The following is a 27,788-nucleotide window of genomic DNA, read 5'->3' as shown; positions in this document are numbered from 1 at the left end:
AAATTAAACATGCCGAAATAAAGACATACCTATTAAGTTAAACTTACTTTTACATTACCTACGTTAATAATAAGAATTCTGTGAGACCGATTCACAACGTGCCGACATCATAGTCACCCTAATGAGTTTGACAATGTTGTCTTGTATTTTTATAGTAAAATGTAATAATTGTGGCTTTCTTGTGAAACAATATTCCACAATTAGCAATTATTTCACTCCAACAACCTTTAACATAACATTTCTTCACAATTTTTAAGAAATTTCGCATTCACGTGTTTTGAAGAAATGTCATCAAGTTGGGGATACCAATTAATATTTAAAGTTACTACAAATCCTACCATACTAAAATTTAGGTTTTTTTTGCTGTGTATGCGCTTGGTTTAATCAGTTAATAATATTGGCATCATAATTATTTACAAATTACTTAAAATATATCAGAACTGTAATCTGAATATAACACTAAAATTGTATAAGAAGGTAATTAAATTCAGTAGTTTAATGATATAATTTCTACCACAATGGTATCTTTTTAACATTGGCAACATGTGCGAGTGAGACACAGGGCTCGGGTTTTTCTATCTCAAGTGGACCGTTTTCTCTAGTCTGGTACGAACAACTTTCTGTCTCAGTGATAAGGTTCAAATTAGTATGGGAAAAAAAGTGACAACTCGCTCCAGTTTAAAAAATATAACTTCATGGGTTTTATTTAATTGTCCCTTTCTCTTAACCTTTTCCACGCCGTGTCAAACACAAAAGCTGTCACTCAGACGCCACATCATTGAAGTGTCAAAACTGAAGTTAAACTTTATGTACATGCACGAAGGTCGATGTTGCTCTGTGGTCTGTGACCGATTAGTTGGTCTGTGGCGTTGAACCTACGGTGCGTATATATCGGTCATTGGCGTCCAAAAGGTTAAGTTTATTTCTACCTTTATTATCCTTTATAATGAACGTTGCAGTTTAAAATAACCAGTGCAGGGCGAACTACTAGTTGATAAAATTAACCGCAACTAACAATTCAAAATGTACCTTAGTGCATTACCACAAAGTTTACAACTGCGTCTAATTTTCCTGATAGCGGTGACGGTTAAACATAATTAAGTTAGTTTGACAGAGCTTTGTTTACACCAAAGTCGAGGACTCTCGAAATTCATAACGCCATACACATGTGAAACATCTCGCTTCAAAGCAATGTTGTTCCATTACTTACTCGTGACCGAAGCGCTGGTAGGCAACAGGCAACCAGTATTGCCGGGACTTCGGAGGGCCTATCGCGAAATACGAAAATTTAAGTTATCGTTATTACGACGTACGCGATGGCGGTATGTTTGAATAATTGCGGAAGTATGTCTTGTCTATGAATATCTGTCAAAATAGAGTCTGTTCGGAAAGAGAAGAGTCGTGGAATGTATTGCGCCCCATACATTCCACGACTCTTCTCTTTCCGCACAGACTCTAGTCGCCACTGAACAGACCATTCACGACCTCTAGGCAGGCGTGTCTCCTCCGCGAATTCGTCGCCTTGCTGCAGGTAGCTAAAAGTACATCCGTTCGGCCCCAATTTTGGGGAAAGCCATAAGCCTGCGCTGTGGCCACCTAGCGGCCATATCTGTGCTGATCGTAACAGACGCGTTTTGTTAGAGAGTGAGTCTTCTGTACTTATTACTATTATTTATTCTGTGCTCTAGGTTAATTCCAATTTAGCGCGAAAATTTAAAACTGAGATCCGATAAACTTCTCTGTCACTCTGATTACGCTTTCATTGGAGTAAAATAGGTAGATCCCCGCAATTGGCGAATTTCAGTTTACGCGGTAGGCCCATGGGTGGGTGGGTTTTCTGTGAATTTAATTTCTAAAGTCCGAGCATCAGTTATGCTGTGCCACTTTGTGCACATTGGGCGGCACGAGTACCTATAATGTTATTACTCTCTCTCTCTTGGTTCATTTCAAGTTGGTGCAAAGTTCTCTCCGATTAAATACTTCGGAGGTCCTTTTATACTTGTTCCCTATAGTCCAAGAGTTCGGCAAGAGACAGGAACATAAGTACTTATTTATGTTAGCGACCGCGCGGTGCGGTGTTACGAGTTGCAGCGTCTAATGAGTTCGGCGAACATTTCAAAGGAGATTATGAGGAAAACTTTTGTTTTTTTGGCGCTTTTGATATATTACTCATGTGTTTTACCAGACTCGCAAAAAGAGGGTTTTTTGTAACCAAGAAAAAGGTGTAACAAAAGCTTAAGTACCTCATTGTTTCAAGTTTGAGTGATATGATATGGTGGAAATTTTCGCTGTCATCGAGTGAAGTTTCGGTAACTCAGTTGGCAGAGCGATGGGCTAGTGATCCAGAGTTGCGAGTTCGAGTCTCGCTCGTGATAGTAAATTTTCTTTTCATTCATTTATCTCGAAGCTTTCTCGTAAAATTGATTCCAGGCAGCGTATCATGGCCGCATTTTTATCACTTGTCATGTCACGTCACTTTCGCACTTACATATTTGTTAGAACGTGACAGCCATGGTGACAAATGATAAAGAGCCGGCCATCTTAGCCCTACAGACGTTTATTTCACTCTGTATAACTTACTGGCCCAGAGCACGTCCATTCGGGCTGTTCGCAATGTCGTCACTTAATTAAATTTCGGCTAAAGAATGAGCCTGCAAGATTTACACTAATTGATTCCGACGGGCCTCGTTGATTAGCTGGTTTCGTTATATATGGGACATTCGGTTATTAAGGTCAAAAACTTTTTAGTATGAGGGTTATGCGAGTTTCCTGTGGACATCATAAAATAAGGAGACTTTAAATCCTAATTTTCTTGCTGTCGGACCCTTATCGGTATCAGGTGTGGCTCACTCGTCGCTTTGCTACAGGTAGGTAGCTAAAAGTACATCCGTTCCGGATTCAAAACCAGACCGGATTGCAATCCCTAGTTAATACGCAAACAGGTGAAACTAAATTAAAGATGAAAGCTTGTCATAATTAATTCACAAATAAGAAATGAATACATTCCCCCTATAAGGTATTACATATTTGTTAGCCGTTCATATTATTGCCGCTAAGTATATACAGTCTGCAAAACTATTAGCTTAACATCGCTGCATAGACTTAAGTACATACATATATATTTGTATGTATTTATTAGGACGTATTGTTGCCGCTGACGCAAGTTTGATCAGGAAGTGCTTCGAAGGCGTTAAAGACTTTTAAATCCCCTTTAATAGATCAGTCGTTTTCTAAATAAGTGCCACATAAAAATTGTAATGCGGGCATAAAAACGCCTCTGGGACAATCGGAGCTTTTCCTTTCATTGCCCAATGTTCCGATAGCCGATTTAAGCTTGATTCATAACTTAAGCTTTGTTTGAATTGACTATAAGATTACTAGCTGTTGCCCGCGACTTCGTACGCGTGGATTTGTATATTGGTGGTTATATATTCTACATTAGCTTAGAACATTATGCAGCAAGAGATTGCGGTAGGACGGTTAATCATTTCTTAATTATTAATATTATACGACGCATGACACTTGTCTTTCACAACCTACGAAGTTTCAAGCCCCTAACTGAATAAAATTGTCCTCGATGTAATCCCTCTAAACCCCCTTAGAAGATTTTCATGTCCTCTATTTAATAAAACCTACTACCTAACTACCTATTTACGAAGTTTCAAGTTCCTAGCTTTAAATAAAATTTGCACCCTAAGACGAACTTTAATCCCCTTTTTAACCCCCATAGGGGTTGAATTTCCAAAAACGTTGCAATTACTTTTTTTTGTTATCGGCTATTATGCCTTTCTAAGAAGTTTCAAAGCATTTGTAATGGATTCAAACTCTCAACCCCTGTTTAACCCTGTTAGGGGATGAATTTTACAAAACGCTGAAATTACTTTTCCTGTATTTTAATAATATCCCCAAATACAAAGATTCAAGTCCCGCGTTCGAAAAAATGTTTGATATCCATACAAACTTTCAACCCCTTTTTCACCACTTTAGGGGATGAATATTCAAAAACGCTGAAATTAGTTTTCTTGTATTTTAATACCATATATTTTTACGACGTTTCAAGTTCCTAGCTTAAAATAAAATTTGAACGCCATACAAACTTTCAACCCCTTTTTAACCCTGTTAGGGGATGAATTTTACCAAACGCTGAAATAACTTTTCCTGTCTTCTAATAATATCCCCAAATACAAAGATTTAAGTCTCGCACTCTCAAAAATATTTGATATCCGTACAAATTTTTAACCCCATGTTTTACCACCTTGGGGGATGAATTTTTAAGAACGCTGAAATTTGTTTTTTTGTATCTTAATTTAATACCTATTTGCAAAGATCCAAGTTCATAGCTTAAAATAAAATTTGCACCCTAAGACGAACTTTCATCCCCTTTTTAACCCCCTTAGGGGTTGAATTTCCAAAAACGTTGCAATTACTTTTTTTTGTTATCGGCTATTATGCCTTTCTAAGAAGTTTCAAAGCATTTGTAATGGATTCAAACTTTCAACCCCTGTTTAACCCTGTTAGGGGATGAATTTTACAAAACGGTGAAATTACTTTTCCTGTATTTTAATAATATCCCCAAATACAAAGATTCAAGTCCCGCACTCTCAAAAATATTTGATCTCCGTACAAATTTTCAACCCCTTTTTTACCACCTTGGGGGATGAATTTTTAAAAACGCTGAAATTAGTTTTCTTGTTTTTTAATTTAATAACTTTTTACGAAGTTTCAAGGTCCTAGCTTAAAATAAAATTTGCACCCCAGGACAAAGTTTCATCGCCTTTTTTACCCCCTTAGAGGTTGAATTACCTAAAACGTCGCAATTACTTTTTTTTGTGATCGGTTATTATGCCTTTCTAAGAAGTTTCAAAGCATTTGTAATGGATTCAATCTTTCAACCCCTGTTTAACCCTGTTAGGGGATGAATTTTACAAAACGCTGAAATTACTTTTCCTGTATTTTAATAATATCCCCAAATACAAAGATTCAAGTCCCGCACTCTCAAAAATATTTGATCTCCGTACAAATTTTTAACCCCCTTTTCTACCACCTTGGGGGATGAATTTTTAAAAACGCTGAAATTAGTTTTCTTGTTTTTTAATTAAATACCTTTTTTCGAAGTTTCAAGGTCCTAGCTTAAAATAAAATTTGCACCACAGGACAAAGTTTCATCCCCTTTTTTACCCCCTTAGAGGTTGAATTAACTAAAACGTCGCAATTACTTTTTTTTGTCATCGGCTATTATGCCTTTCTAAGAAGTTTCAAAGCATTTGTAATGGATTCAAACTTTTAACCCCTTTTTAACCCTGTTAGGGGATGAATTTTCAAAAACGCTGAAATTGCTTTTCCTGTCTTATAATAATATCCCCATATACAAAGTTTCAAGTCCAACACTCACAAAAATATTTGATCTCCATACAAACTTTCAACCCCTTTTTCACCACCTTGGGGGATGAATTTTCGAAAACGCAGAAATTAATTTTCTTATTTTTTAATTTAATACCTTTTTACGAAGTTTCAAGGTCCTAGCTTAAAATAAAATTTGCACCCCAGGACAAAGTTTCATCCCCTTTTTTACCCCCTTAGAGGTTGAATTACCTAAAACGTCGCAATCACTTTTTTTTCATCGGCTATTATGCCTTTCTAAGAAGTTTCAAAGCATTTGTAATGGATTCAAACTTTCAACCCCTTTTTAACCCTGTTAGGGGATGAATTTTCAAAAACGCTGAAATTGCTTTTCCTGTCTTATAATAATATCCCCATATACAAAGTTTCAAGTCCAACACTCACAAAAATATTTGATCTCCATACAAACTTTCAACCCCTTTTTCACCACCTTGGGGGATGAATTTTCGAAAACGCAGAAATTAATTTTCTTATTTTTTAATTTAATACCTTTTTACGAAGTTTCAAGGTCCTAGCTTAAAATAAAATTTGCACCCCAGGACAAAGTTTCATCCCCTTTTTTACCCCCTTAGAGGTTGAATTACCTAAAACGTCGCAATCACTTTTTTTTTCATCGGCTATTATGCCTTTCTAAGAAGTTTCAAAGCATTTGTAATGGATTCAAACTTTCAACCCCTTTTTAACCCTGTTAGGGGATGAATTTTCAAAAACGCTGAAATTACTTTTCCCGTCTTATAATAATATCCCCATATACAAAGTTTCAAGTCCAACACTCACAAAAATATTTGATCTCCATATAAACTTTCAACCCCTTTTTCACCACCTTGGGGGATGAATTTTCGAAAACGCAGAAATTAATTTTCTTGTTTTTTAATATAGTACATTTTTACAAAGTTTCAATTTCCTAGCTCAAAATAAAACTTGAACCCCATACAAACTTTCATCCCCTTTTTAACCCCCTTAGGGGTTGAATTTCCCAAAATCGCTCCTTAGCTCTTATATGTTTTATAAATGCAACCTAGTGTCCAAATTTCAACTTTCTAGCATTTGTAGTTTCGGCTCTACGTTGATGAGTCAGTCAGTCAGTCAGTCAGTCAGTCAGTCAATCAGTCAGGACACGTGCATTTATATATATAGATTTTCATTATCGACCGCGGCAGACAAATGTACACCCAGCCGCAAGATTACATAGCCACTTTATAAATAAATTATTTGCCTTCATGCAATTTTACGGCCTTTTATGAATACCGCACCCTATGGACTCTAGTTGACTAGCGAAATCGGTGTCACTGACAGCGGCTAAGTGAAAAATATACCTAAGCAAGGAGAAACTTTTCAAATTTGACCCGGGCTAACTAAGATGAGGTCCTATAATGGAATATATTGTTTAGTTTCGGGCACAGGGAACTATCTCTCTTTTTCCTAAGGTGGTGTATCCTCGAAATATCTAAATGTCTGAAATGTCCCGGCATGAGGCAAAACAGGAAAGAGTAATGTCGATCTGGGCAAGATCCACTTTGGCTTTGAAGTGGATCAATTTATTTAAAAAACCGGCCAAGTGCGAGTCGGACTCGCGCACGGAGGGTTCCGCACCATCAACAAAAAATAGAGCAAAACAAGCAAAAAACAAGCAAAAAAAACGGTCACCCATCCAAGTACTGACCCCGCCCGACGTTGCTTAACTTCGGTCAAAAATCACGTTTGTTGTATGGGAGCCCCACTTAAATCTTTATTTTATTCTGTTTTTAGTATTTGTTGTTATAGCGCGCCAACAGAAATACATCATCTGTGAAAATTTCAACTGTCTAGCTATCACGGTTCGTGAGATACAGCCTGGTGACAGACGGACGGACGGACGGACAGCGGAGTCTTAGTAATAGGGTCCCGTTTTTACCCTTTGGGTACGGAACCCTAAAAAGATTGCACAATTAAAAAACAGTAAACTATAAATAAACTTAATACTGATACTGACTACAAACTATAAATAAACTTAAAATGAATGATGGGCAGTGTGCCCAGCTGCCCAGAAGGCTGGCCGCATTGCCATGTTGGATGGTTAAACTGGCCAGCTGTCTAGGTTACAGATAGCTAGTTATTGATTATGCTATATAATTCAGCCGTTTTTGCGTGAATGAGTAACAAACATCTAGAAATATCAACATTCCTCTTTAAACTTAAAAATGTATATTTCCTATATAGTACAATTTTAAAGTAGTTTCTTCAGGATTTGGTTACAATTTTCGGAAAAAATAAAACAATCGAAATTGTTTGCAGTATTCAATTTTATTTGCTTCAAAGTCGTTAGCCATTGTCGTCGGGATCGGTCCGTACATTTTTTTTTGTTATTTTTATATTATGCTTCCATTGTAAAAAAATATGGCGTCATCAGAATCCATTAGCGCAGCGGGTCATTAATCAAAGATCCGATATAACAAAAGTAATAAAATTATGTGAATCAGAGATTCATACTCAAAGTATGAATCTCTGAAAACCTCTAATATCCTATCCTATATCTATAATAAATATTACAAAATATCAGTAATTTAAATTCAATCAATACAAATCCCAGTCCATTAAAATAGGCATTCATTACTCTGATTAAATACTAAATTGAAGCTCGCGTAGTCTTTCTAAATAAAAGATACCTATAAAATAAACCATCAAATTAATTATTTTCTCTAATTATAAAGTTTTTAATGTAGACGAATTTCTTTGATAACAAACAGCAATCCATTGAATGTGAAATACAGACTCGTTAAGGCTTCCATTATTGAGAGTCCCGAAGGGACGAACGTTAATAAATATATAATGCTCCGAAAAATCCTTTTTTAATCTACATGATGAAATATTTTTGACCTGAATACGTTTTTAAATAATCTTGATGTTTGATTCATTCATTTTATTAATGGGTTGTATTGTCTCATTTTGTAGGTAGGTACTTACCTACACATAATAGAGTAGGATTTACCTACGAGTAAGCCACACTAATAGTAGTTATAGTTATGTAGTTACTTTGTCTTTGAATATTGTTGTAATCAATTAGGTAATTTAGTTATGTAATATACCTAAGTTACCTAAAAGCAGGCGTGTCTCACTCCGCGATTTAGTCGCTTTGCTACAGGTAGCTAAAAGTACATCCGTTCGGCCCCAATTTTGGGGAAAGCCATAAGCCGCGCGTGGCGCTGTCGCCACCTAGCGGCCATATCTGTGCTGATCGTAACAGACGCGTTTTGTTAGAGAGTGAGTCTTCTGTAAGTACTTAGTACTATTATTTATTCTGTGCTAAAAGATAAAACAATAATCTAAGTTAACTGTGTGACGGCTTAATTTAAAAAGTCTTGTAAATCTTAGGGGGGACTTCACACCATGTGAAGTCTGCTATCGAAGCATGCATAGCATTTAATTTTAGCTTGAAATAGCTGTAAAGTGACCGTATGGAACATTGGCTTAATTTGGGGCATAAAACTAAAATTCGGTTGCCTTGCTTGACATGAGATTTGTAGAGATTGCGTCAGACAGGACAGGATTGTTCAAATGTTCAGGCCTCAACCTGGGGTCCCGTGATGGCGGTGTTGACGCTGGTGGTGGTGGATACCGCGTCAGGGTTCTGTTCGCGCACGCCCAGCCATGGCAGCCGCTTCTCCAGCTCGGCCCTGGAAAAAACAACAACACTATTTATTTAAAGTGCTTTTAAAGTAATCCAACGTGATGAGATAAAAATTTTCATTCAAAAACAGCATCAAAATTAAATGATAAACGGGGAAAGGCATATTCACAAATAATTTTCTGGCTGAAAGTTAAAGTCTAAATTTCTGTAATAAGAGCTATCTCCATAAGAGTCAGAGGTACGAGACGACGTATCAAAGCATTTGAATGTGAAGACGGAGCAGGAATATCAAAGGAAAATTATACTGAAGAGTGAAGATCCCTCAAGAAATTAAATAAAATTATGTCCTCCATAATCTCCATATATGTTTACGTCGAAATAAATTATTCAGTTCAGTTTAGTTGGCCTTACTAAACCTGGCCAACGCGCTGTGAATGCGCCTGTTGTGAAGCCTTATCACCTTACAAGTGATGACTGACCTGTATCTGGGGTGGTTGATCGCGTACACCCATGGGTCTATACAGGACACCACTTTGGCGCACACCGCCGGGATCATCGTGGCCACTGGCGTCAGTATACTCCTGTAACAAAAGAGTTAGGTAAGTCATTTTTTATTGGTTTCGGAAATTACTTATCCGCGAAGGCGCGTCAAATAGGCAGGTTAAACTTGCGAGATGCTTGAATGCTCTTCGGATTTAATGATGATTTGTTCCCATGTCCGAAGACCTCACTCTAGTAGGCATGGCTTTCTTACAATACACATTTACCTATCGAGCTGTCTCTGAAGGCGTGAAACATAACGAGCCGCTGATGTGACAGTGGCCTGATGGTAGAGAGAGATTGCAATGGAAATGAAGATCTCGACACACTGAAGTCCTTGTTCCAATGGCTGCTGCTTCTTTCCGCCATCGTACGCAACAACATTTCCATCTTCACCACTTAGGTGGTTGGCAGTCCTCAACTGTGCATTTCTCCAGGAACTATTCCTACCTCGCACAGCTAAACTGTGGGATGAACTGTTGCCTGCGGTATTTCCGGACCGATACGACCTTCCAAACCTTCAAGAAAAGAGCGTGCTCCCATTTCAAAAGGCCGGCAACGCACAAACAACTCCTCTGGTGTTGTGGGTGTCTAAGCCTCGTGCCGCCCAATGTACATTAGGATGTAGACTCAGTTTCGATGGAATGTCAACCTTAATTAAAAACAAAGTAGGTAGCAAATCATTTATCTCGTAAAAATTTCGAACAAATGAAATTCACTCTAATTGAAAATACAACAAGATTCTAACTTCCTTGGCTGTAATTTTGTATGGTGGGCGGCACGAGGATAGGCGGCGGTAATCGCTTATTATCAGGCGATTCGTCTGCTCGTTTGCCTTTTCACTACATAGTATAAAACTGTCTGTCTGTCTGTATGTATGCTTAGATCTTTAAAACTACGCAACGGATTTTGATGCGGTTTTTTTAATTCAAGAGGAAAGTTTATCGAACGAGCGAGCGTAGCGAAGTGAAGTTCTTACATTCAACTTGGAACACACGGCTGGCTAGTGGCACGTCCCGGCATTTGCATGTTTTTAAGCTGAACTATCAGAGGATAGTTTGATACACAATAACTTAAGCAAATTTGGTCTAATTTAAATGAAATTCGGCAAACGTGTAGATGAAGGCATTATATTTTAGTCATTAAATTATGAGCAGGCTCGATCAAGGGGTTATGGAGCTAGAAGGGCCTAGAATGCCAAAAAGCTATTTGTGGGGGGGTCTGGTCAACTTATTTGCAAGAAAGCATGGTCGATCTTGGTATCAAATGAAAGTGCTCGATTTACACATTTAAAATAGATTTAGAATAGATTTTTTAATTTACGATATTCAAATAATTGGCTAGATTTATAATAATAACAAAATAAAATAAACATCATCATATGGGTAGGCATTTGACATTTGACAAGAAAGATTACGGCTTACCTACCACAGATACTCTTTTAAAATCTATGGTGACTTAAATCTATCAGTTAAGGGCTCCACAGACCTTGCAATAAATCGCAAGCGGTTTTCGATCCTTTGCTGACTAGATTCAATTAATCTAACTTTTTGGCGAACCGCGAGTTCTTAGTTCGAGGCGAACTACTAGTGTATAATTTGTTAACCCGTGCGAAGCCGGGGCGGGTCGCTAGTTAATAAATAAGAAAATGACCTGTCTCCGAAGGCTCCAGTCATCGCAACGAACGCGTACGGCGTCCACGCGCAGACGAATAGGAAGAAAATAGTGAATGCTACTTTGGCGATGCGGATCTCGACGCTTTTGCCGGCGTCCTCCTTGTTGGCCGCCAGCGACTTGACGTTCATCTTCTTGGCTTGGTCTTGGAGCATACGCTCGTGCAGGCGTACCTGGAAGAATAACGTTTAAGTTTAGGAAGGCTGCAAATAAGTAAGTTACGGGAGGTAACAGGAGACCAGGAAAGGTAATGAAAAATTTAACTTTGCTTGCATTAAGGATAAAAAAAATGTAAACTGTTTATTTCATAAAAATCATGTATTTTACAAACTTAATTAGCTAATCTTAAAAAGATTTAAATTCAATTAAAAGGTGTCTAGGAGTCTAAAAGGAGATTGGATGACTTACGCTATAATAGAACGGTCCGGGTCCGGGCCGAGGCGTACGAATCTTTTTATACCCCCGTCAACCATAACGATCACCCGTCATAGAGAATTAAGTGTCTACTACGACCCGGACCCGGAACCGGACCGTTCTATAGTGAGTCATCCTTTAGTTAAAGCCGAAGAAGTGTTTAATACTTACTCGTAGGTACTTTATTTTAGTCTGACACGTTTAGATACGTATCTATATTATATCGAAAGATGCCAAGGTAACAAGGTTTATATCCCTCGATATCCATATTAAGCAGTAGGTGAACTAGATTATATAACTTGCAAAAAATAACATTTGATCATTAAAATAATTCAGACGACTGGATCTTTGCTTAGGCTCAACAATCAATATCACTCAAATTTTGCTTAATAGGTAAAAAAGAATTTAATTTCCGTAGCATTTCGCACCTTGTCACAGTGACAATTAATAGTTAGGAAAGTCGCTGGAGACCTCATCTATTGTCACTGTGACTAAGTATAAAATGGGTCGGAAAAAAATTGTCCGAATTGATATCGGGTCGGGTCGGGGGATGGCCCTTTGTAGAAAAACAGCTGCTAGATAATGCATTAGTTTAACGCTTGCTAACAAACAAAAAGTGTGTAAAAATATATAAAAAGGCACCTTTTTAATTTTGCTGTTTTGTAGTAGGTAGTAGTAGTAGGTAGTACCTACATCTGATATCGGCGCGGACAATGTGAAAACGCTCTAGCCTGAATAAAAGTGATGAATATTTATTTAGGTAAAAAATATCGAATCCCCGTCTATAATCACCAGCTTTAAGGTAGAATACGACTCAATCCGCTTTAATCACAAAATAAATTAATTTCGCTGGGAAACCTCGATTCAAAGAGATCTAAATACTATTTCAAAAACATTCCTACTTATTATAATATCATCTGTCTTAAAAAGCTTTTTAAATGGTTGGTTCGGCGAAAACTCTTAAAGAATGTTACTTAATTAAAAGAAGCCTAGATATGGCAGTCTTCTTGTACAACGAACACGAATTAAATTATTCTAATATCAATTTAGGTCTAGCTCTAGAGTTTAGACTAAGAGAAATATTCAGGTATCATAGTGCAGTTGTACGTGATTTTGTATTACCTATAGTTACTTGTGGTAGACCATATATGTTTGTCTTATAAGTAGTAGTTAATATTAAGAAGGTATGTCTTTTTTAACATTAAGTATAAAGTTGTGATAGATCCAAGAATATGATTTATAAATATGTTAATAAAAAAACTAATCATATATCAGTCTGAAAATAATCACTGACGCGGAGAGGAGACCTGAGTAATCCACATCTCTTCTCTGCTGGATTACAACTAATGCTATTCGTTGATTGGAGCACGTCTCTCATCTGCGCCTGAGTGGAAAGGCAGCCTAAGGCCTCACTCCCGCTACTAATCAAACCGAGTAGCGCCCAGCCACTGTTGGCTGTCAATAACACAGCGAAGAGGTGCATAGTAACTAAACGCCCGTCAGTTCCACTAACCGGATGGAAATCATCATAATATGGTAATGTTCGCGATCGTATAGTTACTCCATATAAAAAGGTTTACCAAATATCACGTTAGATGGAGCTGGGACTAATTTAAAAAGACATCTCGACGTTTCGAACCCTTACAGCGGTGTGTTCAACGGGAGACTAATGAAACATATAATTTATTATTCACATCTGTCGAAATTACAACGTGCTTTTGCATGGGTAGTTTTCTACCCACATACAATAATAATGAACAGGAACTATAAATTATAAGCGTTATATATACTTAAACCGTTTAAATAGATCTATTTCGCTATCGCGGTTACCGACGACAATATCATATGTACGATTGGTTGTTAGTTGCATTTCAGCGGTCTGTGGCTGCATTCTGAATCAATAGTGTGTATTGCACCCATACTATGTTATTTGCATTGCAACTTCGGCTGCGACTATGTATCGCATGGACGCGTTATTAATTTCCGATCGATACATACGGGTAAAAGGTAAACATCTAGGGTCTAAAAGTAAATATAACTTAGAACGGCAATGTGGCAGGCCGAGCTCAAGATGGCGGATTGGATATTTAATGTACTAGCGATCCGGCCCGGCTTCGCACGGGTTACACTAAAACGTAACAAATTATACACCTAAATCTTCCTCAAGAATCACTCTAGAGGTATTGATAGGTGAAAACTGCATGAAAATCCGTTTAGTAAACTTAATACCATAATTAAATATTGTGGTTATCGTTGACGAAAAACACGTGTTTTTCATAAAGAATACAATCGTATCTTCCTTATCGTCTTTCTTATTATTAAAAAATTATGACACGGAAAGTAATCGCGTCCGCGTCCTAGGCATTAAAATTAAACAAAAGAAGAAAAAGCGGCCAAGTGCGAGTCGGACTCGCCCATGAAGGGTTCCGTATTTAGGCGATTTATGACGTATTAAAAAAAACTACTTACTAGATCTCGTTCAAACCAATTTTCGGTGGAATATATTATCGTATATTTTTTTTAGTTTTATCATTCTCTTATTTTAGAAGTTACGGGGGGGGGGGGACACACATTTTACCACTTTGGAAGTGTCTCTCGCGCAAACTATTCAGTTTAGAAAAAAATGATATTAGAAACCTCAATATCATTTTTAAAGACCTATCCATAGATACCCCACACGTATGGGTTTGATGAAAAAAAAATTTTTGAGTTTCACTTCTAAGTATGGGGAACCCCAAAAATTTATTGTTTTTTTTCTATTTTTGTCTGAAAATCTTAATGCGGTTCACAGAATACATCTACTTACCAAGTTTCAACAGTATAGTTCTTATAGTTTCGGAGAAAAGTGGCTGTGACATACGGACGGACAGACAGACGGACAGACAGACAGACAGACAGACAGACAGACAGACAGACAGACATGACGAATCTATAAGGGTTCCGTTTTTTGCCATTTGGCTACGGAACCCTAAAAATGGCCGCCGCGGGATCTCGTCGTAGAATTACGAGTTCAGTACATCTGTCAGGGGCAGCGAAGATTACCTGTATTATGAAGAAAATTGCTAACCCGATTCCGCCCGCGATTGTGCACAATGGGAACGAATAAAGAGGCAGACGTTCGGAGCTGGGGCACACTACCCCATAGTTAACAGTAGAGTCGTTCTATGAAACTTCTTTGTCGTATCCTCATGACTGAGTGACGTGACGGCTGTGGACACTTCACCTTCTCTGACGTTATTCTGTCCGCACAACGCGTGGCCATACCTACTCGTACGTCCATCCCTACGCTTCCTTGCCATGCGGCCAGTGATCACATTCACCGCAGAGCTACGGTCGTAGCGCTACGTCGTAGCCGATAACAGGGGTTTCCCGGTATGTAGCGGAAATGCTTTGTAGAGGCAAAATGACAACGTGTCGTGATTATCACTGAATAGGAACTTGTCCAGAATGTCCAGACTATCTGGTCCTGTTCTATGAAACACGGATACTTTTTTTATGAGATAATTGATGCATTGCCTGATAATTAAAGTATCTAAGCATATGCTCAAATTGACATTGTCTGTACACTTCATTCGGCGCTATAGTTGTCTCTTAAATAAGAAAGTTTGTATAGGGAAAGGGAATCAATAAAAAGCAGATTGAAAAAAATTAAGCTACCCAAATTACTAAATGTCAAATGTAAAATATAGTTGGTCAAACCAATTTGTCAGTCAGTAAGAACCAGGAAAACTATATTCATCCTTTTCTTTTGGGTGCTAGTACTAGTATGATTATATCTGTCTATGTTTGAAATGAGACAGTCCTTTGACAAACCTGATATCTGTATTAACTATGATTCTATCAAATACATTTTAAATTATAGAATTAATGATTATAGGTATTTAACAAATATGTGGATGCGTGTGTTTACACAGGGAGCTGAAGCCGTGCTAACGCTTCTGTGTGTATCGACCTTTAGTAAGCGTACTGTTCTAAATCTACCGACTGTGCTCGCCGATACAAGCCCGGGCTCGCCGTTTTCTCCTTTATAACATTCCAGAGACATTCCGTTTAGGAATTCGTGCATTCGATTCAAATACAAATACCTAATGCCACTTTGCGAAAACATTGGTTATAGTCCGACAAGCAATTGTAGAAGATTATTGAGGGCGCCACTTTCTACGTAACTGTCACATTTTTGACGTAAAATGGCAACAATTTAGTTTGAACTTTTTTAGTTCCTGCTAACTGAAAAAGATGTCATACGAAAGAAAAAGTGACGCAGAGTCGACCCAAGCCGTGGCACTGAATGCCTTGGTCACTTTTTCAGTCACGTGACATCAGTTTATATACTACTAGCCCTGGCTTCGCACAGGTTATATACACAAAACCTTAATAAATTATACACCTGAACCTTCATCAAGAATCACTCCATAATTGAAAACCGCATGAAAATCCGTTCAGAAGTGTTAGCTCACCCTGTGGGCCTCGCTCTGGGGATTCGTATACTGCTTAAAAATGTAAAGACGATGTTCTTCTTGACAGGTTTATAATTAATATTCGTTGTACAAAACTGGTTTCTCATCTTGCGGTAATTCTCTACAAGTTGACAGCAAAAGCTAAGTGTCACAGATAACATATATCGCTCAAAGTATAGATTTGGCGGGCTTTCAATAACTGTCATTAGAACTAATATTACAAGCACCTTATGTTGGTTCACTGTATGGCCATATTGTTTTATTAAACCGTTACGTTGATAAGCTTGGAATAATACTATATAATATAAAAGTATCACAGAATATAAAAATGCTTATATTCGGCCAATCCTGGGTACAACGCGTCTCTGCGTTTTAAAGAGTTAAACATAAATAATCCACATTACACATAATGCACCACAGAACAATAGACAAAAGAATCAATATTACTCAACTTATGAACTGCATCATTACAGGCATTCCTCCAATGCCTGCAACGACTCACTCTTATAAACTACATCAATACATGCCTTCACATGTTATTGACTCACTGTTTCTTACACACTACATCAATGCATGCATTTACATGTCATTGACTCACTGTTACATCAATAACGCTTTCACATGTTATTGACTCACTGTTACATCAATAACGCATTCACATGTTATTGACTCACTGTTACATCAATAACGCATTCACATGTTATTGACTCACTGATATTCTCTTAATACATAAATACATGGATTCACATGTCATTGACTCACTGATACTCTCTTAATTCATCAATACATGGATTCACATGTCATTGACTCACTGTTAATCACTTAATACATCATTACATGGACTCACTGTTACTCATTTTTTTTTATACATGGATTTACATCATTGACTCACTGATACTCACTTAATACATCAATACATGGATTCACGTCATTGACTCACTTAATACATCAATACATGGATTCAGATGCCATTGGCTCACTGTTAATCACTTAATACATCATTACATGGACTCACTGTTACTCATTTAATACATGGATTTACATCATTGATTCACTGTTACTCTCTTAATACATCATTGCAGCTCTTCATCTGCAATGCCTCACTGTTAATGTATGCACCGTATAATATAGCTCACTCAACTTTAATAATTGCATGTCTTTTGTACTAAATCACTCTATTATTTTTAGACAAATATATTTATAAATTCACTCTTACAAATTATTATAATATATTTTTCTTGGTCACAAAATTCTCTGACTCGCTTTCAGAAAATGATCATGGATAAGTACCTACATATCTCTTAATAATATCACAAATATCTCTGTTTCACTCCATAATAAGTTGTATTGAATATATCTTTCACAATTTCAGTGTATTCATATTACTCGTACTGTTACTCTTGTAGTGATCTCATCACAATTACAAAAGAAAGATAAAACAACATCTTTATCATCTTAAATATGCAAAATTTAAGTTTTCCATTTTCTTGACCCTCTTGTATTCCAAATTATTATCACTAATATTAACTTGCTTAGCATTTCAATTTTACAACAGGTATGAATACCATTTTATAATTATGATTAATAACCCTCAAATTGATCACAACTTTTCACTAGGCTTGTGCCTGCTCGTTCACTACAGAGAGCTCGTTCACTCCACTCTCAGTCAATTGGTCAAAAGAACTAGTTCGGTCTTTTAGTTCCTTTAGGAAATAACTGACTCAATCCTACTTTTCACATATATCATCATTATTATTTTTCCATTTAATAACATCTTAAACATATATCACTTGCTTTGAAAAACATGTTTACCCTTTACTTTCACTCTGAATCACTATGTATGCATATTACTATACTTCTCTCACACATAAGTTTTCTTGTACATCTTAATAACTTGTTGAGAACGCTTGTGATTCCCGGGAATTCCCGGTTCTCGCCATACAAACTCATTACCAGGAGCAATCCCTAAATAGGAGTATCTTAGTACACTCTCTAAATTCTACATTAGCTAGTACCGAACATAAGATTATGTCATTGCGCTTCTCTAGGTATGAAATCATGTTTGATGACTATGCTTCATATGGCAATACTACTTTAAATGTCAAGCAAAGTTTATATATTCTCACATCATCCTAAAGTACTAGTCAACGGTCAGTATTTTAATAATTTGTAGCGTATACTTTACTTCCATAAGACCCTAACTGGCTCCATCTATAAATTTCAAGCATCAGTTTCTCTCATTGTGCTCAGATGCTCCGGCTATCAAAATCAACCTGTGCCTAGTAATGTACTCTGGTGATATAAACTGACTCAAAATGGTTAGGTATCTATTTTTTTCCTACCTGTTACCTGAAACAGCTTTATTACTGGATATCTCACACTTATTACCTAATGCCATTTTATAATAATAATAATATTCTAAGAGCTGTCCTATCTCTGCTTCAACATGTTCGTCAAAAGTTCTCCATAATTTTCATAATCATAATAATCATTTATTTGTCGCAATCATTTATTCATTGTCGCAATCATTTATTTATTTTTCATTCCGGCCATGTGAAAATAACTGATGGCTGGCGTTGGTACTTGGTACCATCTATGTGAATGAGATGAATGTTACAACAATCCCTCCACTTATTCTGATGTGTGCGCCTTATCAAGAAACCCACTCACTTGTCTTTATGGTGTACACCACCTGCACTTCACTGTTCTTACTTCCTCTATCACACCTTGTACCTTGTACCTTGTATCCTTCCATATTTCACTTTTACTGTTAAAACTGACAATATCAAACCAAATCAAATCAAGTCAAGTACCTACACAAATAGCATATTTACAACCAGTAATTCAGTGTGAAATTCATAGGTAACAATTATGGACCAGATTTTCCTTGAAAATTATTCCCATTAACAATCAATATGCTCACGAAAAGCCAAACACATATTATTAATCACTTGATACATAACAGCTATTGGTGTTAATTCACGACAAAAAAACAAATCTCGCAATGTTATCTTAGTGTAAAGTTTTTCAAATAGGTTAGTTTTCCTTATTCGGATATCACTTACTCCAACTCAATCTGGGAGTTAGTACCTAATCAATCACTCTTCTGACTGCCAAAACAGATGAAAATAACTGGAATTCTCTGACCACTGGCTCCCAATGTATAGATTTAGCGTCTTTTCCAACTGGCGGGCGTCGGCTTTAAAGCAAGCTGGAGCAGCTTATCCCTGCTTCTGAATTGTTAGCTCACCCTGTGGGCCTCGCTCTGGGGATTCGTATACTGCTTAAAAATGTAAAGACGATGTTCTTCTTGACAGGTTTATAATTAATATTCGTTGTACAAAGCTGGTTTCTCATCTTGCGGTAATTCTCTACAAGTTGACAGCCAAAAGCTAAGTGTCACAGATAACATATATCGCTCAAAGTATAGATTTGGCGGGCTTTCAATAACTGTCATTAGAACTAATATTACAAGCACCTTATGTTGGTTCACTGTATGGCCATATTGTTTTATTAAACCGTTACGTTGATAAGCTTGGAATAATACTATATAATATAAAAGTATCACAGAATATAAAAATGCTTATAGAAGTTTTTGAGTTTATCGCGAACATACCCACACACAAACATACAGACGCGGCGGGGGACTTTGTTTTAAGTATAAGGTGTAGGTAGTGATTTAGCGAAATATGTCTCTGTATTATCCAAGTTTAAATGGATTGGTTTACTTTAAACTATTGCGAGTTACTAACTTGGTTTAAAACTTTGAACTTTCTCGCCAATCGGGAGTTGAAAAAGAACTTTCTCAGTTTAAAACATCTTTTCTTGTAAAGAAGTAAATCAGTTCTAAACATATAGTGAAAATAAACATTTCAGTACAGCTACGTACCACCAGTTTGGCCCTGACATAAATGATACATAGTTACCTATTGGTGTAATGGTGGAACTCACATTTGAGGAATGGCGTAGCACACCGTAGATGTTATGTAGCGGAAATTTTTGCGTAGCACCTTATCGATAGCAATTCACGCGAGAGAAGCCCTTTGCGCAAATGCGCATAATGCACGTAGTTACGGATGTGCCGTCGGAATGTTTCCGAAATCGCAAAATTTCCACATTAAAATGTTTCGCAAACTTCCCTGGGTATTATTTTATGGGTGCTTACCAATCCACGTGTAATGTATTTAAATAATGCATCATTACATTGCTAACTAACATACATTGTATTTAATATTGTTTAAAAGATTTCCAATTTTATTACTTTTAAGTGTCTTTATTACCATATTATATATAAGCTCCCTAACTGCATCAAGTACAAGTTAACTATTTGACAGCCACCCTCTGAATACCGCAGCCAGAATGCATCTTTCACTCAAATTAACCCGCGATGGAAACTATCTCGCTGCGATCTAGTTTAGAACTGTTATTAATCTCATCAGCTCGCAGTTCGCTAACTTGCTTCAACTAATTGTTTAAGAGTTTTAAGAACTTTTCACTTCCTTTCTCTTAATGTAGGTAGGTACTCTGCTTAAAACTAACTGCCGTATTCGAACTTTAAGATATTCACAAGAGTGTCATAATGTCAAATTTGACAGGTTAGATCTTAAACATAATTATCGTTATCGTATCTTGGCGATGTTTAAAAGATATCTAACAGATGTCTATTACAAAATCCGAATCGGGCCGTAAGTGAAGATCACGTTTAAACCTTTCCAGCCAGCCTATTATGGATAGCTTTATCCATCTTTATCCACGTGATAAAATAACTGTCACTGTTTAACACCGTGGGAAAGAAAGTGACGGACACCGTTTTATCACGCTGTCACGTAGACAAGAACGACCATCATATCCGTACTGGAAAAGATTGAAAGATTATTTGAAATTAAGTATTTTTTTCATTTAAATTGTGATGGCGCTGTAACAGCGCGCACACAACATCCCGCTTCACCGCCGCGCGACGCACCGAGCCATCGCGCTTCACCGCCGTGCGGACCACCCACGACGATCGGCCCCTCGCCGCGCCGCGCACCGCACCCCGCGAGCCACTATAAAAGCGCGAGCGCGCGTCCGTCCGTCGGCAGTCGTCCTCACCGCCTTCTGCTGTGAGCACCGCTCTCCCACGGTTTTGCCGGCCCGGGGTTACCGAGTAGGCACCCGGTCCTTAGCTTCCCCCGATCCCGTTCCTGCGTCTCGGTTGTGCCGGCCTGGGGTTCCGAGTAGGCACCCGATCCGCTCCCCCCCTATCCCGTTCCTGCGTCTCGGTTGTATCGGCCTGGGGTTCCGCGTAGGCACCCTAGATCCAGGATCGTCCTGTATACCTATCCGTCTTCATCCCCCTTACCCTTTGGGGATCCCGAGTATCCCAAATCGCGTGTAGCGTAGGGATCGCGCACCGTAGTGACTAACGGAGTCACCCCGCGCCGTCTTAGCCTAGGGTACCTAGACTTAAGCCCTAAATAGTTTAGATTCAATAAACCGGCATAAAAGCCCGTCGATTTGCATTTTGCATCTGTGTTTCTATTAGCTACCCTGTACCCCTCTCTCCTCTGAGCTAACTAGGAAACCCTGGTTCCTGTCTGGAACTGGCGAGTTGTATGAGGCCACGCCCGCCCCGGAGAACGTGACCCCATCACAAAATTAATTAATTAGCATTGCTGTGTATTTTGGTATTACTGAAATATATTAAAATGAGTTGATATGGCCGATGGCGAAGGAGGAGGGGCATACATTTAGTTACAGATTTTAATTTCTAGCACCCTATACTCTCTTGGCGACGCCCGCCCTTGTATTGGTTGGTTATATTGAAATGAAAAAGGTAATATGTAGGTACATTCCTGAAAAGTAACTTGTTGATTTATGTTTACTTTTATACACGATTTTGTACAGTATTCGCCTACGCTCTTTGCTGGAGGTGACAAACATTAAAATACCTAGTTACCTTGCCGTCGCGTTGCGTAAGCCCGCGATTATTTCTTCTAACGATTCTTGTAAAAAGAGGTCGTCATTCCATGCATTCTGATACCCAAATTGTTTGTAAACTTCGCTAATTAAATTTTAATTAAAGAAGCCGATGTTCGGGCTGATTGGGATTACAAGTTTTAATGCTTGGGGACAAATAGCGATTTTTATGACAAAGTTTTATTGATTGTCATAGAAACATTATACATATAGGTCTAAATAGGTAGGTGAGCGTGACAGAATGTTGCAGATCGGGCGGCGAATCATGCAAAATATTCACGAAAATAGCTTATGTTATACCTACTGTTTATTTACAATTCAACACATAACGCAATATAACTCACAACCTACCTGTCTCGGGCTAGGCATATCGTATGATACAGATGGAACTTCACTTACAGGTAAGTTCGTTTAATCTTGTAATGATTTGCCAGTAATTAACAAATTCTTGATCAAAAGCTAAAATAACAACACTTCGGTTGGGAACAATTTGGCAAAGAGAACATTTTTATAAGAAAATACGTGCGCTTTTCACGGCGGCGTTCAATGGCTTTTCGGCCAAATATAAGTGGCCATCGCCATGTGACGTTTTATGTAACAAAGTATATACATTTTTTCGTATGTAAACCTTAAGTTTTCTAAGTTTGATCCAATGCGCGGATGGCCGAGTTAAGAATATTAAAAACTACCGAGGCGAAGTTGTGCGCCCGACAGCCGAACGGAGCTTAACTAAACTGTTTTAAACTTTAAACGACTTGCACGCTTACTTATCCATTGATGAAAATACTTTTTATGTACTTTCAACTCGTATTCAATGTTTCATCTAACAAATCTGTCAGATAATAATAGTGAAATATGTGTAAATTATAATAGAAAATATCAACTGAAGAAGCCACGAGTAGGTATCACAAATGCCACAGCTTTAGGGAATTATCCTGGGACTGAATGTGTTTGGCGAGAACTAGGTTCTGCGACTGAGTTTGTTTAAAAAACTAGTACCGGGAGCACGTACACCCTGCACGGCTTACTAAATAGAGGAGCCTGTGGTCCGCTCGCGAATCTAAAGCGCGCGGTCGTTTTATGCGATAAACGCATCGTTGTACGCAACTAACGCAAGCCATCAACGGAATCTAGGAAAAAATCGGCCAAGTGCGAGTCGGACTCGCGCACGGAGGGTTCCGCACCATCAACAAATAATAGAGCAAAAAAATCGTGTTTGTTGTATGGGAGCCCCCCTTAAATATTTATTTTATTTTATTTTTAGTATTTGTTGTTATAGCGGCAACAGAGATACATCATTTGTGAAAATTTCAACTGTCTAGCTATCGCGGTTCATGAGATACAGCCTGGTGACAGACAGACGGACGGACAGCGAAGTCTTAGTAATAGGGTCCCGGTTTTTACCCTTTGGGTACGGAACCCTAAAAAATAGTTTACTTATATCACTATACATTTAGATTCTCGTGAACCAAAAATCATTTACCTCTTAAACTCTTTAAGCTAGTATTTTGTAAACCGAACTCAAAATAACCTTTCTCTAAATCGACGGTCTGTTCCAGACAGCTGAGAATTTCACCAAGTAATTTCCCTTCCGTGTGCGTTGACGATCTCCGAAATGGGGTTATTGCATATCCTTTTTCAGGCCAATTTCTGGTGAGTAAGACAGAGAGAGGGACAGGCTGCTTCCCTGTCCCTCTTAGTAGTGAGATAGCCGAAAGTGTCCGATGGAAAGATAGGTAATAGCCCCGAAAGGACCCGTTTCCGACCTATTTAATTGGCTTTGCTGCAGCAGGGAATACAGTAGAACGTAAACGTGAAAGGGAATCGTTTTCGAATTGGACAAATTCGCTTCCGTGATGGTTAAGCAGTGAAAATACGGGCGAAATGGGTACAGGAAAAGTATTCGCTCTCGTGAGTATTAAGAGAACATTATGTCTGAAAAACAAATAGAATAGGCACGAAGAATGTTCTCTATTATAAAAAAAAAATCATTGTTTTATAGCTAGGGATAGTTCTAAATGTAAGGCTTGAGTGGACGCTCGAAGGGGAACTCGTGCGTCCACTCAGGCCTTACACTAATTGATGTGTTTAAAAGTAAAATAAAAAACATCCAAAAATTTATACGAGTTAAATATTATTAAGTATATATTATGAAATGATGAGGAAAGAATCTGGGGACCTATCCAAGATGCATATCGTAGGTACTAATGGTATTTTGTACCATTTGGAGTTAAAACTCTAGGTCCATGGGGTCCCAGCGCGCATAAGTTGTTCGCAGAAATCGCGAAGCGTCTGGTTGACGTAACTGGTGACCGAAGAGCTGGCTGCTACCTCGCACAACGTATCAGCATTGCGATAAAGCGAGGAAATGTCGCCAGCATCCTTGGTACAATGCCTCAAGGGCCTATTTTAGATTTAAGCTAGTTTTTAGTAATTTCTTTTAGTAATACCACTGTATATATCTTGTTTGTAAATAAATCATGGTAACGACAATCGAAAAAAATATCTGGATACATTATATGAACGTTAAACTCGCACTGATTTCCAAACATTGATCAAATTTTGATAAGCGATATTTTCACTTAGCTGGCTCCCTTTTCCAAAAAATATATATAAAAGTTGAATTAAATATCATTTAAGTAATCATCTATTACTATTAGGTATCGAATTTTTAGGTACAGCTGTACCTGTGACCTCTGTGCGAGGGTCCCGCTGAAGGGATAACCGATTATAGGTTTGTACTTAATGTTCTTTTGTTTGATTTAACCTAGAGGATCGTTTTCATTATTCCAGTAATGGAATAAGTTGTAATTAAGAGCAAGCTCGGTTCTCCATATAAACGTAATTACGCTCTCATTTTAAAACGACTAGCTAGTTTGCTCTGAAACTTTGTACTTACAATAGGATAAGGTATTTTTAGTCCTGTTTATGTAGCTTCAGATACCATAGTTAAAAAGATACCACAAATTTCAGTTTTCCATACAAAACTTGTTTTATGCTCAATTTCGTTTGTTTAATAAACTGGAGCTATATAAACTAATTACAGGGGCCTGTTTCTCAAAAGCTTGTTACAATCGGATTTCACTTTTTGATAGCTTTTGTTAGAAAGGGACTTTACTGAAATAAAAAATCGGTGGGACAAATTGAGATGATTACGCTGTTATTTTAGTATCTGAGATAAAACAAGGTTTAATAAGTCGCTTACTCAAATAAACTTAAGGCGATTGAAATCAATAAAATGAAATATTTATTTCAGGCGATTTGGACTAGTCTGTACGGATATGATGGTCGTTCTTGTCTACGTGACAGCGTGATAAAACGGTGTCCGTCACTTTCTTTCCCACGGTGTTAAACAGTGACAGTTATTTTATCACGTGGATAAAGATGGATAAAGCTATCCATAATAGGCTGGCTGAATTCGATATTAGTGTGATTACCAAAAGATCACGTAAAGTACGCTCGGTGAAACGTCCATTAACCGCACTGGACACATTTACTTTGCCTACAATATACAGTCAGCAGCAGAAGTTGCTAAGCTAGCGAGATGTTCAAAATTACCTTAACGCGCTCTTATTCTCTTAACAATAAAGTCGCGTCAAGATCATTTTGAACACCTCGCCCGCTTAGCAACGATTGCTGCTAACTGTACCTACGTGTGAACGCAAATGAATTTGCCAAATCCCTAGAGGCAAGTTGAGGCGAATCGATCACACATGTGTACTGTGTTAGTGTGTGCGGGCGACCGTTGCCAACAAGAAAAAGCTTTCCACGGCGACCGTATGGCAACAGGATTGATTTGTGGGACGAATTTCTGATTATGAATAGGGAACTGTTGTGGATATTGGGAAATAAGTGACGTTGACAGGGTCAAGGTACCTTTAACACTATCGGGTATCAGTAGCGACGTGCCGAATGTTCACTCTAGGTAAGCCGAAGTTTATTTGGCTTGCTGTTTCTTTAGAATTTCTAGAATAAAGCCTCAGATGTCTCTAAAAATAGGCAAGCCGATGGGAATCAAGTTCTATGGACGCTCCGCCGCGGTTATTGAATTGACAAGGATTTGGTCTAGACTAGCTAGCTAGTCTAATCTTTATGCATAAACTTATTTGTTTGCGTTTTTGGGTTTCCCCCTTTTTTCCCGGTTTCTTGCGACCAGAAACGTGACTAGGTACGTTACGTTACCCGAGGCGTCTACTTCGTTTTCTAGAAAAAGCATCACGTGATCATTCACACCCGTCATAGAAAATGCCTTAGGGTGAAGAGCTGCATGTAGAAATAGCAGATGAGGCTCCACACATACACACACAGGCCATGACCTTCGACTCCTGGCAGGCGTGGCTCACTTTGCGATTTCGTCGCGTCGCTACAAGTACCTACAAGTACATGAGGCCCACACCAATGTTGGTGTCTAGCCATAGTAGTTATTTACCGCGCTCTGGTACGGAACGGACGCCTGCTCGCGCTTGTGCCATATAGTCATATGTCGTAAAATAGATGCGTTTTGTTAGATAGTGAATCTTCTGTACCTAGTACTATTATTTATTCTGTGTTCCTGATCGTCACAACCTCTTCAGAACCCCTAGAACAACTTACCGCACTGAAGAGCTGCGAGTAGAAATAGCAGATGAGCACCATGGGGATGCAGTAGCTCCACACACACACACACAGGCCACGACTTTCGACTCCTGGACGTCACAACCTCTTCATAACCCCGTAGAACAACACCGCACTGAACAGACAGACCCCCTAGAACAACTTACCGCACTGAAGAGCTGCGAGTATAAATAGCAGATGAGCACCATGGGGATGCAGTAGCTCCACACACACACAGGCCACGACCTTCGATTCCTGGACGTCACAACCTCTTCATAACCCCGTAGAACAACACCGCACTGAACAGACAGACCCCCTAGAACAACTTACCGCACTGAAGAGCTGCCAGTATAAATAGCAGATGAGCACCATGGGGATGCAGTAGCTCCACACACACACAGGCCACGACCTTCGATTCCTGGACGTCACAACCTCTTCATAACCCCGTAGAACAACTTACCGCACTGAACAGACAGACCCCCTAGAACAACTTACCGCACTGAAGAGCTGCGAGTAGAAATAGCAGATGAGCGCCATGGGGATGCAGTAGCTCCACACGAAGATGCAGGCCACGAACACCTTCGTGTCCTGGTCGTCAGTCAGGAAGTCGAACGAGCACGTCGTCAGGAAGCCCTCTGGAACAAACAACAGAGATGTCACAGATATTGACTATGGCAAACAAAATTGTTGGACACCATGCATGTATAAAAACAATTTTTGTACGCCAGTCATGGCAAAACAAGGATCGTTCAAAAACAAACATCTGTATATATACGCTTGTTTGATGCAAATAAACATTAATTCATTCATTCATGCATCTAATAAAGCACTAAACTTTTAATGGAAAAACGTACCTACGATAGATCTTTGGATACAATTTATATTTCAAAAAATTGGAAAGAACTTCTACTACTATTTCATAATAAACTCCATAGCTCGATGTTCAAATATAAAGTTGATTTGATCTGTCAGTCAACACCAATCACAAAAGTTACACTAGTTACGTAGACGAGCCTCTATTGCCCCATATTTGAATTTTAAGTGGTTGATCCAACCAAATCCAGCGTTCCAATATCTACTCCACAAAAACAATATCCTATTAATTTGGACACTCTGGCTCCGATAGGAAGGTATCGAGTAATTTA

General features: G+C 38.3%; 1 protein-coding gene across 2 annotated transcripts in view; it reads right to left on the bottom strand.

The window, feature by feature from the left end:
* Positions 1-8,905: 8,905 nt before the first annotated feature.
* The window catches only part of LOC134652512 (opsin-3), a 32,688-nt gene continuing 13,805 nt past the window's right edge, over positions 8,906-27,788 (bottom strand). For both annotated transcript variants that reach the window (XM_063507706.1, XM_063507708.1), the window contains 4 exons: positions 27,139-27,278; positions 11,201-11,394; positions 9,487-9,588; positions 8,906-9,053 (listed from right to left, as the gene is read on the bottom strand). In XM_063507706.1, the coding sequence (XP_063363776.1) occupies positions 8,939-9,053; positions 9,487-9,588; positions 11,201-11,394; positions 27,139-27,278 (551 nt within the window). In that variant the 3' untranslated portion in view covers positions 8,906-8,938. The remainder of the gene's footprint in view (positions 9,054-9,486; positions 9,589-11,200; positions 11,395-27,138; positions 27,279-27,788) is intronic.

The sequence above is a fragment of the Cydia amplana genome, chromosome 11 (genome assembly GCF_948474715.1).
Source record: "Cydia amplana chromosome 11, ilCydAmpl1.1, whole genome shotgun sequence".
In the NCBI taxonomy this organism is placed as follows: domain Eukaryota; kingdom Metazoa; phylum Arthropoda; class Insecta; order Lepidoptera; family Tortricidae; genus Cydia; species Cydia amplana.
This window is presented reverse-complemented; position numbering and strand designations above follow the sequence as displayed.